At 59.0% G+C, this 18,416-nt stretch overlaps 1 protein-coding gene across 2 annotated transcripts in view; it reads right to left on the bottom strand.

Moving 5' to 3' along the window:
• PDE9A (phosphodiesterase 9A) overlaps positions 1-14,745 on the bottom strand; it is a 101,980-nt gene extending 87,235 nt beyond the window's left edge. For both annotated transcript variants that reach the window (XM_059922302.1, XM_059922303.1), the window contains exon 1: positions 14,604-14,745. In XM_059922302.1, coding sequence (XP_059778285.1) covers positions 14,604-14,672 — 69 coding nt within the window. In that variant the 5' untranslated portion in view covers positions 14,673-14,745. The remainder of the gene's footprint in view (positions 1-14,603) is intronic.
• Positions 14,746-18,416: the final 3,671 nt, after the last annotated feature.

Genomic DNA, 18,416 nt, shown 5'->3' with positions numbered 1-18,416 from the left:
TCAGGCCGAGGGAAGGGAGAGGAGCTGGTGGCTCAGTGCGATAAACCGTCTTAGATGATGGAGACCAGGTGTGGGTGAAGCTGGGAATTATGGACACGCTCGGGGGGCAGCACACATGCAAAGCCTCCTGGAGTTGTGCGAGGGTGAGTTTGGGACAAATGCAGAGAGAGGTCCCTAAAGACCAACTTCACTGCCCTTGCAGAGCTTGTAAGGCCGTGACGAACCGGCCGAGGAAAAGCCTCTGAACTGGGCTTCCAGGACCTGACTCTGTTCCTTCTCTAATACACCGTGTGCCCCAGGCAAGTCTCCCAACATCTCTGGTCTTAGACATCTCAACCTCAGAGTGGACAGGCCAGCTTCACGGTGCTGCGGCGCTCCCCTGGGCAGCTTCTGCCCTGAGCCCCAGATACTGGAATGACCACCTCACCCCATGGGTGGCTTTTCCTTCTCCCCGAGAGGCACATTCACCGCACAGAGCCTGAAACCTGTCCTCCTGTTCAACGCCCAGCTTTGCTTCTCAAGGACTCTGGGATGGTGGGCAAATTCCTTACCTTCTTCACTGCATACTTTCCTCACCTGCAATCTAGGGAAGATGCACAGCCTCTATAAAATACGTCCCAAGATACCTGGGATGTGGTGAGCATGACCCAAATGTCTGCCGGGCAGGTACGAGCCCCATTTACAGATGTGGAAACTGAGGCCCAAGATCATACAACCAGCACGTGGCACTGCTGGAAGCAAAGCCCAGTCTGCTGATTCCGGGGCCGCTGGATAAGCAGCCAAGGGGGTGGTGGGGTGCGGGGTGATTTGAGGCTGAGGTTCTGAAGCAAACCACCGCTTCCTGAGATTCATCTCTCCCTCACGCACCTTTTCTGGGGTCCAACACACAAGAGGCAGTCGAGGCAGCCTGTTAGGTGACAGGGTTTGAGAGGCACATTTGCCTAGCGCAGCACGCGTTAATGCAATCAAAATGAAGAGCCAAATTTGGTGGGGGGGGGGCAGAGAGATGTCTAAGACCCTGCCTGTGACATGTACCTGGCGGCAGAGGAAGCTATGGTGTCCACAACACACACGAAAACAAAGGCAGACGGGACACGTCTGTGAAAGAGGGCCGACCTCGAGGGACGGGGAGGCCGCAAGAAGCAGGCTGAATCAGCCTGGAGGTGAAGGGAAAGTGTGATCACCTCGCTCCACCCTACACACAACTCTGGATCGACGATCCCGCTGGGCTTAGGGCACAGTGACCTTGTGTGGAGAGCCTGTGGGGCTGAGGAAACGTGCTGTGAGCTGAGGCTAGAATGTGTTTACTTACAGCCAAGTGGCTGAGAGCCCCGTAGGCCCTGAGTAATGCCCCACCCCCCCAAAGATACCCACACCCTAACCCCGGGAAGCTGTGAATATCATCTTAACGGGGCAAAGTCTCTGCAGGTGTGATTAGATTAAGGCTCTTGAGATTATCCCAGATTATTCAGGTGGGCCTAGATGAAATCACAGAATCACAAGGGAGGCAGAAGAAGAGCCGACAACACATGGAGGACAAAGTGATGTGAAGCCGGGGCGGACAGAGATTGGAAGATGGTGGCCTTGAGGACTCGAGGGATGAGGCCGCAAGCCAAGACATGCTGGCAGCTGCAGAAGGCCGAAGAGGCAGGGACGGATTCTCCCCAGGGCCTCTGCCGACACCTTGATTCCGACCCCCGTCACACTGATTTAGAACTTTTGGCCTCCGGGACAGTGAAAGAATACATTTCTGTTGTTTTCAGTCATGCTGTTCATGGCGATTTGTTACAGCAGTCCCAGGGAGCTAACAAACCCTTGGCCTCCATTCTGAGAAGGCTGGAATCTTTTCTTGCAGGTGATGGGAGTCCTTGAAGCTGCAGAGGCATGGGGTGTCTGTAGGATTGGGACCAAACTGCAGGACGGGGCCAGGGAAGCACGGGTTAGAGGGCGGAGACACTGGAAACTCGGGAGCGGGTCAAAGGCTGTGGTTCAGCCCCTAAGAGCTGCTGCGGGCCTGGGGGACGGTGAGGCGGGGAGGCTGGAGGAAAACAGCCCGGGAACTGTCCAGTCGTGGGAACTGTCCTGGATGTGTGCATGTTCACCGGCAGGACGCGGCCACCCGGACTCTGTAAAGCCCCGCTTGCTCAGGCTCTGGGCCGCCCTGAGGCTCAGCGGGATTTCAGGGCCCATTTTCCCGCTCGGGTCTGCGGCAGCCTCCACCCTGAACCCATCTGTCACGGCTGACCCACTCACCGCTCGTGTCATCTTTCGGGGTTGCTTTGTTTCTGTTTTTTCTTGCTTCTGGTGTCTGAGGCCACGCTCCATTGTTGTAAATAATGGATCACAGGGGACTGAAAATGCACAAAGCGAGGAGCCGGAAGAACAAGAAATGTGCTGAGGCGGAGCTCGACTCGGAGGGCTGCTTGACGCTAGGACGTTGCTGAGGGCGCCTCTGTGCTTCAAATATGCGCTACTTCTTGAGATCTAACCCCAGTAAGAGGCAGCTCGTGGTCCAAGACCCTTCTGTTTCCCCTTGGTGGGCCCTCGTCCTGCTCCCCTGCCCGCGTCTCCCGGGCCTGTCTCGGCTCTGCTGCATCAGGACTCCGAGTGTGGTCCCGGGAGACCCATCCTGGGGTCAGGGCTCCTGGGTGCCCCGGGTGGGAGGGGGCAGGAGGGCAGGACCTGGGGCCGAAGCCCCTTGGGGACCACCCATGGGGAGCCTTCCCCCAACATGCAGTCCCTCTGGCCCTGTTTCAAGGCAGAATGTGAGTGTGGCGGGGATCGGGGAAGGGCGAAAAGACAAGATGTAGAAGAAACCACGCGAAAGCTAGACCTGTGACCAGGAGGCAGGAAGGGCCCCTCTCGCCAGCTCAGGCCAGAGAGCTCGGCTGTCCTGGGAAGCAAGCGTCCACGTCCCACTGTCATTCCCAGTGGGAATGAACCGGGAATCCGAGGGTTCTAGGGGAGCTGCGCCTTTCAGCCCTTTCCAGAGAACGATCCAGGCTTTTGGGGGAGGGCTGTATTTGGAGAAAGTCTTTCAAGAGGTAATGAAGTTAAAACGAGGCAATTGTATGAGTTTTCTGGGGCTACCGTAACAAAGTGCCACAAACGGGCAGCTTAAAACCACAGAAGTTTATGGAGGCCGGGAGTCTGCAGTCAAGGTGATGGCGGGTTTGGGTCCTTCTGAAGGCTCTCAGGGAGCGTCCGTCCTCGTCTCTCTCAAGCTCTGGTGGCGGCCAGCAACCCCTGGGGCTCCCTGGCTTGTGGACACATCACCCCAGTCCCCACCTCCACCTTCTGTTCTCTGTATGTGCACATTTATCTCCCTCTTCTTAAAGGACACAGTCACGCGGGATAAAGGCCCCTCCTCAACCAGCATGACCTCATCTCACCTTGGTTACATCTGCAAAGACCCTACTTCCAAACACAGTCCCATTCACAGGTACTGGGGGTTAGGACGTGGGCATATCTTTTGGGGGGGGACACAATTCACCCCAAACAGTGGGGACCCACGGGAACAAAGACAGGACGAGGTGACAACGCAGGCAGGTGGGAACCTGCCAGAGGCACCTGGGGCCGTCACGCGGGCGCCCTGGCGAACAGTGGCGTGTGCACTGAGATGGGAGCGGGGGGAGAAAGTCCAGTGAGCTGAGCTGGCCGTGGGGCGCGGGGAAGCCAAGAGGCTTCCATCTGCAGTGGGGGGCGCCTTCCTTCCTCCCTCCATCGCCTCCTGTATTTCCTTTTCTTTTTATTGCTTGAAATTTCATTAGATAAATTGAGCACAGTTTTCCGGCCAGAAAAGAAACGTCTCTGGGCCTGGGTGATGCAGGGGCCCTGAGCGGGTCCAGGCCCCACCGTCCTGCGTCTCATCCAGGCGCAGGCCGGCGTCCACCACCGGGAGAAAAACCCCGCGGGCATCCTCTACGGCTGCTACAAGCGCCTCCGAAGATCGGGGTTTCTGCTCAGTGTGGCTGTGCTTTCGGGGGTGCTCGTCCCCGATGTAACATCAGCCGGGCACAGTGTCTCCTGGGCCACGCCGAGACCTTCACTGTCCCACATCGCGCGGCACCCGTGCCACCCAGCGTGTGGAGGGCGTGTCACCCGTGCGGCCTCTGCACCGAACCAAACAATCCCTCTGGGGCTCACTAGTTTCAGTTTGATGCCTGGGGCTCACAGCGGTTGGCCGAAAGCCACTAAACCCTGGCTTTTTCTTCCAGAAGCCAAGCCTGGCACTTCCAAGGCGGGGTGGGAGCTGGAGGCTTCGAGGGGGCCCTGTGGTGTCTGGACCCAACCTGCGTCCTCTGGAAGCTGCCTGAGCTGTCCCTCTGGAGCATGTGGGGAGGGGTCACCACAGGGCCACAGACTGAGTCAGAAACCCCAGACGTAGAGGGGGGCCCCGCTGCTCCAGCACCAGTGCCCAAGAGGCCCAGAGTCCCCCACCCCTGGAGAGGCCCTGGGCTTTGGGAAAAGGCCTGGGAGGGGAGATGCCGTGCACAGGACGAGTAGGAAAAAATAGGGTGCAGGGCTTGGCATGCTGTCACGTTCTGGGGGGGGAAATGTAGGGGTGCAGGGGGAGGGGAGCAGGTGGAACGAGGTCTGGACACGTCTATGGTTCAGAATATCAGCCATGTCCGCCGGTGCTCGCAGCCCACACCCTCCAGGCTCACTCACGGGAGCCCTGAGAATCGGGCCCTGGTGATCCGGCTTAACATCTTAGGTGCCCAGGACAGGCAGCCGAGTCTGACTCTGAGAAGGGCCGCCCTCACCCTCTGCCCACCCACCTCGTCACCCTCAGGCCTGCTGCTCCTCCATCACCCGGGCGTCGCCTGCACGGGCGTGTCCTCTCCGTCCCTGAGGCTGTGACCAATCTCATCCACCTTTTCTGCCTGGTGCCAGCAGCCCTGCTTCAAGAAATACTCCCGGAGAAAACTCACTGCTCCTTTATAACACGTGCCCCTTTATAACTCTGCCACGGGAAGTGCCTCTCCGACCCTCACCCCTTGGAATATTCTGGGCCGTCTTTGCCAGGAGGCCACAGGTGCCATCTCCCATCTCTGCTCTTTGGGGCTCAGCCTTCAAAACACCACCCCCCCCCCCCCCCCCCCGCAAAATGGGTCTCAAATACATGTTGGACCATGGCTGCACATCCTGTTGGCTCCAGGGGGACGTCTTAAGTCATCTCTGAGTCACGGGCTCCACTGCTTCTTGTGTTTGCTCTTTTTCTGTTATTAATAGTGACGGTAAGACATCTGAGGCTTACATAAGAAGCTTCATTGAGAGATCTCAGAGTTATGTGTGACCATGAATTCTGAGCCTTTAAGCACTGCCCACATCTTGACTTTTCCCCCTGTGACGCTTATGTAACACAACTCTGAGCGCAAGCATCTTGGGGGCTGCTCCCCGAAGCGCTCTGGAACTGGCGCGCATGGCAGACGGGCTCCAGACGAGCCGCCAGCCACGCCCGGCCGCTTCTGCCGGCAGTCAGCCTTTACGTAACAAGGAACGACGCTCTGGGTTAGCTGCTCTTGCAAACGGGAGTTGCAGGTGGAGAGATTATTGGAGATCTCTAGATGATCATGTCAAATGCACTGCCTCTTTTTCTGTTATTTGTGAGGCTATAAATGTAAAAACAAAAAAATCCCCAAGGCAGAAGCTGTGGGGATAAAGCCAGCCTGAATCACTGGGTCTGCTGAGTGTTCTGCTTACAGAATGAATCAATGCACCTTGCAGCTGGCCTCGGGGATGCCTGACCCCACCTGGATAGCACCCTGGTTCCCGGAGCCTGCAGCTGGGCGGTGGGGACGGCAGGGCGGTGGCCGCTCTTCCTCGCGGCCGTGTTCCCTCTCGGCTGAACCGAGGAGGGTCTGCCTGTGACAGATCGCCCAGGGCCGAGCAGCTCTCCCAGGCTGCACATGGGGGCTGGGGGAGCGCAGCCAGCATCCAAGGGACAGAGACAGCAGAGTGTTCCTGGGGCCGCAGGGGACGGCGACCAGCCGAGCACTGTCCGAACACCGCTCGTTTCCACGGCAAGGCTTATTTCGCCTGTAAAATTGTTGTTACGTGCTTGCGGGTACCGCTACCATCCCCTCCAGCAAAACAAACAAACTGGAAGCCCGGAAACCCGAATGCAGCTGGAGCGCGTGCGGGCATGCGGGTTGCCCCGCGTCACTACCGGGACTGGTGGTCCTAGTGCGTCCAAGCCGAGAGCACTGGGAGGTCACGTCCCCCCCACCCCGCCCTCCCTCCTCACCGCCGTCCTGATGGGGCGCCACCTCCAAAACAGTCGGAGGAGAAATGAAAGGCATTTGCCGTCTTTTCTTTGCTGGGAAGAATGGGGGAAGGAGGGAGGTTTGGGGCCAACCTGGGGAACACAGTCACCGGGTATCACAGAGCTGGACACACCCCAGGGGCTGGGCCGGCCCCCTCATTCCACAGAGCACTCCTGGACACACGGCCCTGTGCCTGGAACGATGGCAGGACACACGGGGCCACACGTCTCGGGAAAGTTCCCCCAGCCAGACACGGAGATCCGGCGGCTTGAATCCATGACATGCATAAATAATAAACAAACAAGTAAAAATAACACGACCTTCCTAAGCATACACCACACGCCACCCCGTTTCAGCACACATGCTTGAATTTAATCACAGTGGCCCTGTGAGGTGGACGCTGGCTTCCTCCCACTTCACAGACGGAGACACCGAGGCATGTAACTTGCCCACACACTCCCAGGTGCAAATGCAGAGAACCCCGCCCCAGAATCCGTGCTCTCGACCGTGATGTCATGTTGCTGGTAAACTGACTGAGTGTAATTGAATCTGAAAAGCATCTGTCTTCCCTGAACAGTTGACTCCTGTCCCCGCCTGTAACATTTCACTTCAGAGACCACACCGCACACAACCGCCCTAGATGAACACGATCAGGACCAGGAAATGGGGGAGGGCTTTGGGAACACAAAGTTTTCCAGAAGACACAATAATTCACTATTGCAACAGACCTATGCTTTGCAAAATGAGGTGGTAAGAGTGGAAATGATTCAGGTTTAAAAGATAGCAAGCAAATTCATTGACGAATAAATGGAATGTGGTCCATCCACACAATGCAATCTTATTCAGCCTTAAAGAGGAAGGACATTCTGACACCTGCTACAACAAGGATGAACCTTGAGGACATTAGGCTCAGTGGAATAAGCCAGTCGCAAAAAGACGAATCCTGTATGATCCCACCTATAGGAGGTCCCTAGAGGACTCAGATTCACAGAGACAGAAAGTAGAGTGGTGGTTGCCGGGCGGCTGGGGAGGGGGGACGGGGAGTCAGTGTTTAGTGGGGACAGAGTTTCAGTTGGGAAAATGAGAAAGTTCTGGAGATGGACGGTGGTGATGGCTGCACAACAATGTGAATGCATTAATGCCGCTAACTGTACACTGAAAATGGCGAAGACGGTAAAATTTTATGCTATGTGTATTTTACTACGATTTTTAAAAATTAAAAAAAATGTTAGGCAGGGCGTCTAAAGCCAACTGAACAGAACGTTCTGGCTCTTCTTTAATTGTGTCAAGACCGAGTTTTCAGAGGCGCTGTGAGTTTCTGTTCAGGCAGAAGTCCCCATCGGGTGATCAGCTTTGGGAATTGAGAAGGAGATGTGGTACCTGGTGGGGGTGATGGGGTGGGGGACAGGTAGGCAGGGCTGCGGCCAAGGTAAATAACCACACCATCGACTGCAGAGGTTATGTTTTTGAGATTTTGAAAATGTTTGGCACCATTTCCAAGGCACCTGAATGCACTGTACAGTGACCCACAGCACGGCTGTAAACCTGGTGCCCAGGGACAGACAGGTGCACTTTTTATACTCCCACAGCTGGATCTTTAAGCGTGCACTACCTTAGAATACGTTTTTCTCAAAAAGATTCAGAACCCTGGAAATGCAAACACTTAACCACAAAAGTGGGAGCAATTAGCCCAAGGAGCTTAGCAAGAGGCTATGGCTCCGTCTCAACGTCTTTCGAGCTGGGCGGCTCACATGCCTCCTGCACTGGCCGCGAGCCGTCCTCCAGGCTGGAGCCCATCCTCTGCCACACCTGGGCGGGGGCTGCCGGGGCCCCCCTCCCATCTCATGGCCTGTCCGGCCGAAGGGGAGGGGATGGGAGCATGGAGGAATCCTTCACTGGGGGCAGGGCTGGGCTGCAGCTGCCTTGACACGGACACCTGAGGTCCCTCTGTGTCCTCTGGGGACCCTCTCAGCCCTTCTTGCCAAAGACCTCCCCCAGTCCCCAGGAGTGCAGCCTGCCACCTGCAAACCGCAAACCCAGGACAGGGGAGTGGGGCCCCAGCCTGCAGTGACCCAAGGCTACCTGCCCCCCCCAGCCCCTGCTGCCCACTGCCGGGCTTGTGTCGGGGTCCCCGTGGCTGGCACGGCGCTCAGCATCCTGGCTGAGCGTGCAAATGAGGGTTCCCAGAAGCTGATGGGGCGCCCTGCCCTTGCTTTTCTTCCCTGACACTCAGAGCCGTACTGTGCAGGTTTCTGAGGCCAAGCAGCCGCTCAGCCCACAAGGGCTCTGGTGAGGCCACTGGCCCTCTCGCTCAGGGCAAGATATTCGCCTCTGCCGGGTCGGAGAGGGAGGTGCCCTGGGCAGTGGCCCGGGGTCTCGGGGCCTTGGCACTGCCCCCTTCTTTGTGGTTGTCTGTCACAGTGGGCTGGCTCACAGATATGAAACCGGGGACGCCAAGGCACTGCCAAGCCTTCTTCCATAGTCTCCGAGTGGACAGGGCAGAGGGAGGGGGCCGGGGGGCAGGACGTGCTTACTGAGCCTCCCCGGGTGGCCAGCTCCGCCCCGGGCTCTGTACGTGTGCCACTCAGCGCCATCCGCATCACCCCGTGTGGGGCGCCGGCACTGCACACACCTCACCGAGGAGAAGGTGACCTTTCCATGGCCGAGCCGGGCGCTGAGAGGCTGTCTGTCCAGCACCACGGCCTGCGCCCCTCCACGTGACCGCCGAGAGCAGCTCCGGCCGCCCTGCACTTAGCCGGCAAGGTCTCCGTGTCATTATCCGTCAACTCTTATGACATTAGAGAGGTTCGGGCCTCCAGCCAACCCCGTGCTGGGGCGTCCGGATGTCAGAAAGTGTCTGGTTTAAGAGGTTTTCCGACCGTAGCTAGTGGGAAGGAGGGAGTCCTGCAGCCTCCTGAGTTCTCCGCGACCTCGGGCTAGAATTTGAGAGACTGGGTTTCCAAGAGATCTTATTGGGAAGCACCTGATACGGCATCTCAGGAGTCAGGCTGACTTGCTTTAGTGGCTGATCTACTTGTTGAAAAAGAGACTGAAAATGGAGACATCAATGTTCACAGCCCAGCTCTGGCGCAGCTGCAGACAGAGGGTCATCACAGGCGAGGGGCTGGGTCTTCTCCCCATCACGACCAGCCCTATACCTCCATTTGCACCGGAATCCCTGAAAGGGTATGGAATGACCCCCTTTCTCCAACTTCCCTTGGTTGCAATTAGCTTGTTACCATTTCAATATCTTTTTAAAGCTCTTACATTAGGAACATTAAAAGGAGGGTAAACGACTTCGCTGGGACTGCGGACGGTGACCAAGGGGAGGCGCTGTCCCCCTGGCAGTGATGTGGGGAGAGGGCAGCAGCACAGAAGCCCAGAGAAGTCGCCGGGTCTGCCTGGCCAGGGCGTGCATCCCTGTACAAACGGGCATAGACCCTTCCGCTCGGCAGGGCAGGGATGTTCTGAGCGTGGGGCAAAGCAGGGGCACACGTCTGAGGGCAAAAGGGAATCCCCACTAGGCTTCACCAGGCGGCCAGCCAGACATTCCAGGAGGGGAAAGACATTCCATGAGCCAGGGAGGGACTCCAGGCCCCGCCACGCGGGCCGCGCTGGACCAGACGGGGGCAGGTGCACCCTGCAACAAACAGGCTGAAGACGAGCAGCCAGCTCGAAGCGCTGGCTCGTGTCTGTGCCAGAGGCAGTGGAGGCTGCCGTCCTCGGAGGGAGCAGAGCCAGAGCAGGGCAGGGGGGGGCACAGGGAGACTGTGGCAGAGCGGGCAGAGCCGGGGCTCCCAGCGCAGGGAGGAGGGAGGGCCTGAGCCCCGGGGGAACCTCTGGGGAGGGGATGGCAGGCCCCGCCCCGCAGCTCCACGGGGGCTGAATGCCGGCTTCACGGCCTGGGGTCCCAAGTGTCAACAGGGCCAGGCTGGGGGGAGGGCAGCAGGGTGGAGAGAAGGCCCGGCAGACGGGGGCTTAGCCCCAGCGGGGAAGGGGGCACAGTCACGGGGCGGGGAGAACCGACCACAACCAGGCGTTAGGAACTGGGAACAGCCTTCTGTTGACATTTTAACAACTTTCCAATGCTCTAACTGCTCTTCCTTCTGGATTTTTCTCATTTGTTCCATTGTTTTAGAGCAGAAACAACTTAGTAGAACTCAAGTGGCTGATCGCCCATTAAGACCCGAGTTCCAGCTGCAGAGTGAGGCGGGAACAAGGACGTGGCAACTCAGAGAGGCCGAGGGTGGGCCCAGCAGAGCGCCTGACGAGGGGCTGTCCCCCAGGGGGCCGCTAGGCCAGGGTGATGCGCCAACAGGCGGCCCCTTTCAATGGCACTTATCATGGTCTCCAGGATGGTCAGTGTTGCCCAGATGAGGCCTCTCACCAAACCCAAGCCCAAGGCCAGGTCCGGGGGTCCCACAAAGGCCTCACTATGCCTCATTCAGGAGGTGGGCAAACCCACGCCCGGACGTGCCACCAGGCAGGACCCCTCCAGGTCCCTGATGCCAAGGGCATCGTCCTGTCATGGCCCGGGCAACCCAGCCGAGCTCATCGTTCCTCTGGACACGGGTGGGAGAAAGGAGCAGGTTCTGAGGTCAGGGGAAGCTGTGGACGGAAACGGCAAGCCCTCTGGGTAGGGAGAGGACGCATCAGCTCCTAAAGCACAGTCCTCGGAGCTGCGGTTCTGGCTCTCCGGGCTTGGGGGCTCCCACTCCCTCCTCCTTCACCTGCGGCTGGGAGGTACCAGGTCCCACCTGCCCCCCTGGCGGGTAGAGGAGCAGGCGAAGGGGACAGGCGTGCAGAGGCGTTGCTGGCCGCGTGAGGCCGCAGCCCTGGCCACTCGGCAGTTCCCGGCCTGGGTCCTCCTGAGGCCACCCAGTCTGCGAGAAGGGCTCCTTCCCCACAATGCCAGTCTCCTCTGAGGAAGGAAGCCTCTTCATTGGGCCCCACGTACGGCCGGCCTCACAGCCCCTTCCCCCCAGCCGAATCCCGCTGTGTCCTGCCCGTCACCAGGCACCCTGCAACAGTGGCGGTTTACTATCTGTCCCTCCCGGGGGAAGCAGGGGGCAGAGGGGCCATGGCTCGGGGGGGACTCACCCAGCATCACGAATGTCCCATTCACACTGGATCCCAGCTCTCAGCACATAGCGGCTGCTCAGTAAACTCGTTTGGACAACTAAGCTATTTGCCCCGTCTGCTTTGATTCCTACAACAAGCAGCACGACCGGCGTCCCCACATGACAGTGGAGAAATCCATGGCAGAGAGAGGTGAGGTCACTGACCCGGGGCCGTGGGGATGGTAGTGGAGGTGCTTCGGACAGGACCGCTGTCTGGCTCCTGGCACGGCTCCCAGCCACCGTGGCTGCTGCTTCTGCACAGACCCAGGAAGGACCCAGACCCGGGAAGACAAGCCACGTCTGCCCTCCGAGCCTCCTCTGCCCAACCGCTGCAGGAGAATCCCGCAGATGGAACACGGACCCCTCAAGTGGACCCCAGATCGCCGTGGCGGCCTCCCACTGGATACCTGGGCAGGTGAAGTGACCGTGTGTGCTGGGGTCTCCTTCACACCAAGGAAGCAGTGAACCAGCCTCCCGAGGGCCGCCACGGTTTCTCTAAGAACCTGGAACACCTACGGTATGATCACTACGGTACGTCCTCAGACGGGGAGGCTGGCTGGCTGTCCGAACGGACAACGTTACGTCTGCACCCCAAGCTTTGCTGGAGCAGACACCGTCTGCGGAAGCCACTGTTCTGACTGTTATCTTCTTCTTCCCCATTGGACCCTCTCTGGGGGGAGCGTGGAAGGACCAGGAGCCGGGGAACTGGACAGACAAGGAGCAGACACAACGTGGGAGCCGCGGGAGGGACGCTGGGGCGGACAGAGCAACACACGTGCCAGAAGTGGTACCTGCCTCATCCCCTGACTCCGCCTCCGGGGGGCTCTCCCCTCAAGAGTGACCTTTCCCGGAAAGGAGATGGGATGGGGATAAAAGGGAGACAGAACACGACTGCATGCTGGGAACTTCAGGATTTAATCCAGTGCCTAGGACTTTAAGAAAAGAAACCGCAGCTGCTGGAAGCATTGCTGTAGGAGCTCTCAACCCAGGATGAAAGTCCCAACAATGCTGCTGGGTGTCGAGTGTGAGGTGAGCGCGGGGTTAGGACTTTCTAGCACATGCTTGCAACCCCAAATGATCCGGCTCTCCCCCAGGGCTAAAGGTGCAGCCAGGGGCTCCCAACAGGGCCGGCAACAAAGGCAGAGGGCGCAGAGCAAGGTCAAGAAGCAGTGACAGAGATGACAGAGATCTGAGGACCACGGTCTGCCTCCCCCCTTTTGTATTAGTTAAAGGGCATGGACGGAACAGAGAGAGAGCATCACGCCCGCTGTGTTCCAGAGTGTTCCAGGCACTCTGTCTACATGGCCTCCTTCACTGTGCACGACAGTCTGTGAAGCAGATGTTTTTGTTTCACTTTACTGACCAGGAGGCCAGCTCAGAAGAGCCAAGGGTTAGATGCCCAGGATCACAGAAAGTGGTGGAACCGGCACTCAACATCAGATCTGGCACCCCCTGAGCGCAGGTGCCCGTGGTCTCCCAGGGCCGCCTGCAGGGCTGCTTTCGTGGAGGTCACCCAAACCTCGAGCATCTCAGCTGCAAAATGCCCACAGTGACAGCTGAGCTGAGCCCGTCACTCCACCTTCACCTCCCTCTGGACCCTCTCTTCCACTTTTCACCCACATCCCACTGAATTTCTCCAGGAAACCTTTGGGAAGTTCTTGGGAAGGAACTGTCACTTCTGATGGTGACAGCATCTCATCTCACCTCTTTCCAAAGATAAAAAGGGCCAATCTTTGATAATTCTCCTCTGCTGGGGTAGAAAAAGCGTGCGTGCTTGTGTACATGTGTGCATGTTTGCCTGTGTGTGTGCATGCGTGTGTGCTTGTGTGTGTTTACATGTGGTGCGTGCACATATTTTAATGTGCACGCTGTGTGTGAATGCATGTGCACACGAGTGTGCCCAGGTGTGTGCATGTTTGTGCATGTGTGTCCATGCTGGAGCAGGGAAGTACTCAGCGGAGGGCCCTTTCTTCCTTTGGGGACGCTGTTAAATTCCTGTGCAGTCACAGGTGCCCAGTCCTGGAAGTCAGGGGACCTGGCGGGAGTCCTGCATCAGGTCACCACCTGCCCTGTGCTGATGAAATAAGAGGGGTGGACCACCTGCCCTTGTTTCAGCTGCTTCCTATTCCCCGTTATATGGTTCCAATGAAGCGGGCTATAGTGGGAGAAGGGGAGCCCATACTTCTCCTTTCCTGGGATCAAGCAGGGGATGGGCTGAGAGTGAGGCGGCTGGCAGAGGCTTGTGTGAGAACCGGAGACACCCGAGCCCCTGAGGCTACTCCGTGCCTGGCTGGGGCATCTCTCCCTGCTTCCCAGCTCTGGGTGCGCCACCTTGAGAAGAGCAAAGTGAGCTGCAGCAGCTGCAGGGCTTCCCTGAAACGTCCAGCTGAGATCTGGGAGCGTTTCCCTCACTGTGGCCTTCCCTGTCCCCCGCGCCCAGGACCTTAGGGGGAGCTTAGAGAAGCCCCCTCCAAGCCAGCTCTCTTATTGTCCCTCTCTGCCAGTGAGAAGCAGGAGATGCTCTGAATGTAAAGCTGGTCCAGAGGGTCACCCAGTCTCTCTGCAGGCCCAGGAGGTAGAGCAGCCCCAGAGGTCACCCCCTGGCGGTCAGAGCCGACCACCTGCTGGGATGGGTAACTGAAGGAGGTGGGGGATGAGCAGCCCCTGCTGAGCCAGCCTCTACCAACACCCCCCCCCCCCCCCCGCCTCAACCCGCTCCCTGTGGCCGGCAAGCAGTGCCCGGTCCCCACAGGGGCTGCGAGCTCCAGGCACCCTCTCTGTCGGAGGACTCTGCCCGGCAGGTCTGCCCACCGGCTCCCGGGGTGAGTGTTCCACCGGAAATAAAAGGCTTAACGGACCAGCCTGTGAACGGAGGAACTCAGCCTAATCAGATCTGTTACAAAGAAAGCTCTGCCCACGAAATGGAAAAAATACCCCCTTGCAGGCGCGCCTTTCCACGGGGCCGCGCGTGGGGACACCTGCCCCGCAGAGCCCCACCAACCCCCGGCCCGAGTTGTCGAGGGCCGCAGCAGGCTCCACGGATGCCGGTTCGCTGGACCGCCGTCCCCTCCCCCGCCGGCTGCCCCTGGCCGGCCCCCACCCGCCTCCGGGACCCCGCGCTGTCACCGGGGAGGGGCCGCCGCCGGGCTGGCACCGCAGGGCGCGCGCCGGGAGGGCGCCCGCGCCGGGCTGGGACGCTTGGGGAGGGGGCTACCTTCTGAATGCGTCCATCGATGTCCAAATAGATGGCCTTGGGCCGGTAGCTGGAGGAGCCCGTTCCCATCTTGACGAGCGCTGCACTTCGACTTTTTACTGTACTTTCTCGACGCCAGCCACCGCGGGGAGGGCGGGGAGTGGGAGGAGGGGGCGGGCGGCGGGAGGACGCGGGGACCAGCCAACCAGCGCGCCGCCGCGGCCCGTGCCGCCGGCTCGGCTCCTCCTCTCCCCGCCCCCTCCTCCTCTCCCCCACTCCGCCTTCCTCCCTCCTTCCCCTTCCCTCCCCGTTTCTCCTCTCTCCCTTATCTTCACTCCCTTCTCTTCCCCTCCCACATTAAGGCACACCCCCTCATCTTCCCTTTGAGTCCAGCCGCCTTGGGGACAGGGCCAAGCGGGCAGCCTGTCTCCAAGTGCCCTCTGGACAGGTGCTCATAGCGAGTGACACCCTCTGGCTGCAAAGCTGGTCACCTCCCCATGTGACCAGATTCCCATAGCGACCCCCTCTGGCCACAGGGCTGGTCACCTCCCCAAGTGGACAGTGGCCAGTTGGGACTCCTTTGCCGCAGGTGGCTACTCCATCATCAGCAAGCACCTGGCTGGCATGGGGTCGGAAGCTATTTGTGGTCACGGCCTAAACCCAAGCACCACTTAACGCTGGGAGGGAGAATCCCCCCCCCCCCCCCCCCCCCCCGGGTTCCAGCTCTCCCTGCTGTGAGTGCCATTCTCATTTAATCTCAATAGGAGATGGGAAAAGTTTCTTCTCCTTCATGTACCTCCTTCCCCTAAGTTTTCTGTACATCCTCGAGAGTGAAAGCTTTTTCCAGCTGCACCCACAGCTGAAATGGCAATTTTATTTCTGTCCTTGATGTAGCCAGAGTGAGGATTACCCAGCCACCAGCTATTTGCTGGTTTCAGCACTGTTCTGGTCCCCACCTCCCTTGTTAATTGCCGCAGGGAGTGTGGGAAAAAAGGGAGGGATTGCAGGCAGCTCTTGACCTGCAGACCACAGCGGGGGCTGCCTTTGCAGCTCCCCAGCTCTCTCAGGGGGTGGGAACAAGTTTTGGGAGGGCGGTGACGCTGAATGGCTCTCAGTGCCTGTTGCTTTTGGAAGCTGGTGTCGAAACCAGACAGAGAATGCACTTATTGTTTCGTTCTAAGAGAATTCCAAGCCACTGCTTTTCATCTGTTGAATGTCTGGGGTTTGCTTACTGAGAGAGTGTCTGGAGCACACAGGCTCCCTCCTCCCGGCCGGTCCGCCCAGGCTCGGCTGACCACGGCCACGGCCAATGGTCTTTGCTTTTCCTTCCCTGGCCATCTGGCCTCCACCTGGTGGATAGTCACTGGCTTTCCAGACTCCTCCCAGCTGCCTGGAGAATTGGCCAGGCTGGAGCCCTGGGGAGCGTGGGGTCATCATCTTTAGGTGAAGTGGTCTTCCTCAGCCTTTGGACGGTCCAGCATGTGTCGCTTCACGTCCCCTGCCTGCTCTGGGGTGGGGTGGGGGGCCGATTGGCTCTCAAAGAATGATGATGGCTTTGCTCTTGCGTCCAGCGCAGTGACGGGACCACGTCAGAACCTGGGCACCACGAGATTTGCTTTACACGTGGCTGGAGGCGAGAAGGGGCACCAGGAGGCCTTTGGGATGGAGGGTCAACCCTGCTGGGTGGTCACACTTGGCCACTTGACTCACAGTTGTGAAAATGTATCCCCAGAAAATTGGAAGGAGCACTGTTATTACAGCTCAATTTTGTTGTCGAACGTTCCGATGTTCTTTGGGCTCATCTGGTGACCGATCTGCAGAGCTATCGTGCTGCCTGGCGTGGAAACTTCACTGCCGGGCAGATGGCTCATTAGCTTGGTACTTATTTATCCTCCGTGTCTTGTTGTCATCTGACCTTGCTCTCTCAGACCATCTCCTTCGAGCGCCCAAACACCGAATGCAGCTCTTCAGGGCCGTTTAGCACCGATCAGAGGGTGAGTTTCTGTGACGGTGCATTCCGTACCACTGTGTGTTGGGGGGTGGTCCTTACGCTGTCTGGCTCATTCTGCATTCAGAATAATAATCACCCCATAAGTATTTGGCCGACTAGGCTGCTGTCCAGTTACTCCATCCCTGAGCCAGCAGACCCTGCCTCTACCCCGCCCCCAGGAGCCGAGGTTCCATCGTTCATCAGCGCCGCCCTTGCTGTGTGTCGGTGCTGTTCTAGGCCCCGGGGAATTAAGTGGAGAATAAACAGAAATCCCTGGCCTGGAGGAGCCGGCATTTTAGTGGGAAACAGATGAGACGGTGTAAATAAATGCAACATGTAGCGCGTTGGATAATAATTAGTGCAAAGGAGAAAAGTCACGTGGGGAGAGGGGTGTGCCGCCATGGAGTGTGCAGAGCTGACGTGGGCAGGGTGGCTGGGCAGGAACGCACAGGGGCAGAGAGGGAGCAGGGGCCCCGTGTCCATGGGAGGAAAGAGCCTTCCAGCAAAGGGAGCAGCCTCAGGCCGAGGCCCCTCCCACAGGAGAGGAGGGCGGGGGCGGTACTGGGGGCCTGCAGGGGGTGTGGGTCGGAGAGGTGAGGGGTGGCAGGGCCGTACCAGGGACGTGGTTCCACCCTTTCAGACGGAGCCACGCAGAAGGCCGAGCAGAGGAGAGACGCGGCCCCCTGGGGTTCAGCCGCTGCTGGGTGGGGATGCCCTAATGGGAGGGGTGGCGGGAGACCAGGAAGAGCTGCCCCCATAATCTTCGCGAAGAATGACAGTGGTTTGGGCTACTGGGGCGAGGAGAGGTTGGATTCTGCATCCGATTTGGAGATCGTTTGGCTCTTTCATTAAGGCTCAGTGCCTACGGTGACATTATTTCTGCGTTTTGCTCCCCTTCCCTTCCGCAGAGTGGGGTTCTGCCTAAATTCGTGCTCCTGCAACCCGGACGGCCCCTGGGGTTAGGCTCCAGCAGCTACCCCTCCCCTCTGCCTGCACCACATCAGCCCAGAGGCTCCCTGGCGTCCTTGACCTGCATTCCTGATCCTGGCTTGGCCACCAGAATTGCAGCCAATGTAAGTTCCCAGAACCAAGATAAAGCGGAAGGAAACTGCCTGCCTCTGCCAGGTGGGCTGGGGCCGGGATGACGCGCCCGGGTGGGGCAGGAGGCCTGGGGCCTTGTGGCAACTTGGCCACTGAGTTCAGAGCCCTGAGGGGTTCCAGGGGGCGAAGTTTCCAGCTGTCTGGGGTGTCAGGGTGTGAAACCCTGCCTGAATCTCGCGGGGCCGGGCCGGAGGTGAAGGAGCTCAGGAAAGTGCACAGCCAGCCCCTTGGGGGCTTCACCCTCGGTCTTCGGCCTCCATGTGGGCTGAAACTTCTCCTGCTGCCGTCTGGCCTGCACACGCGCTCACCCCTGCATGCCGAGCTCACCCTTTAATTGCCATAAAGACCTCATCAGGGAAGAATTTCAAATCAAGAAATCAGAGCCAAATTGCAGAACAGAAGGGCCGAGACTGTGGCCTGAGGAGCTGGATGCTGGTTCCCGGGTCCCACACCAGCTCTTCATCCCTGGCAAGAAGGAGCAAGGCCACGACGAGGAGGAAGAGCAGGGGCTGCCCTGTGCCCCCAGAGTGGGCGGCCTCCAGCGAGGATGCAGAGACGGGGAGGGAAGTTCAGGGTACTCAGGAAAAGTCCAGAGGCTGTATCTGTTGGTGGGAAGAGGCGTCCATCGGGAGTGGCCGGGCCGGGCCGGGTGGAGCATCTTCCCCCCCCCCCCCCCCCCCCCCCCCGCCTGCAGCGCCCCCGGACGGGGTGGGCCAGTGAGTCTGCAGGCTGATCCAGCCCCG

Source organism: Balaenoptera ricei, chromosome 4 (genome assembly GCF_028023285.1).
Source record: "Balaenoptera ricei isolate mBalRic1 chromosome 4, mBalRic1.hap2, whole genome shotgun sequence".
Taxonomy (NCBI): domain Eukaryota; kingdom Metazoa; phylum Chordata; class Mammalia; order Artiodactyla; family Balaenopteridae; genus Balaenoptera; species Balaenoptera ricei.
The sequence above is the reverse complement of the archived record's forward strand: the minus strand, read 5'-3'. Positions and strand labels throughout refer to the sequence as shown.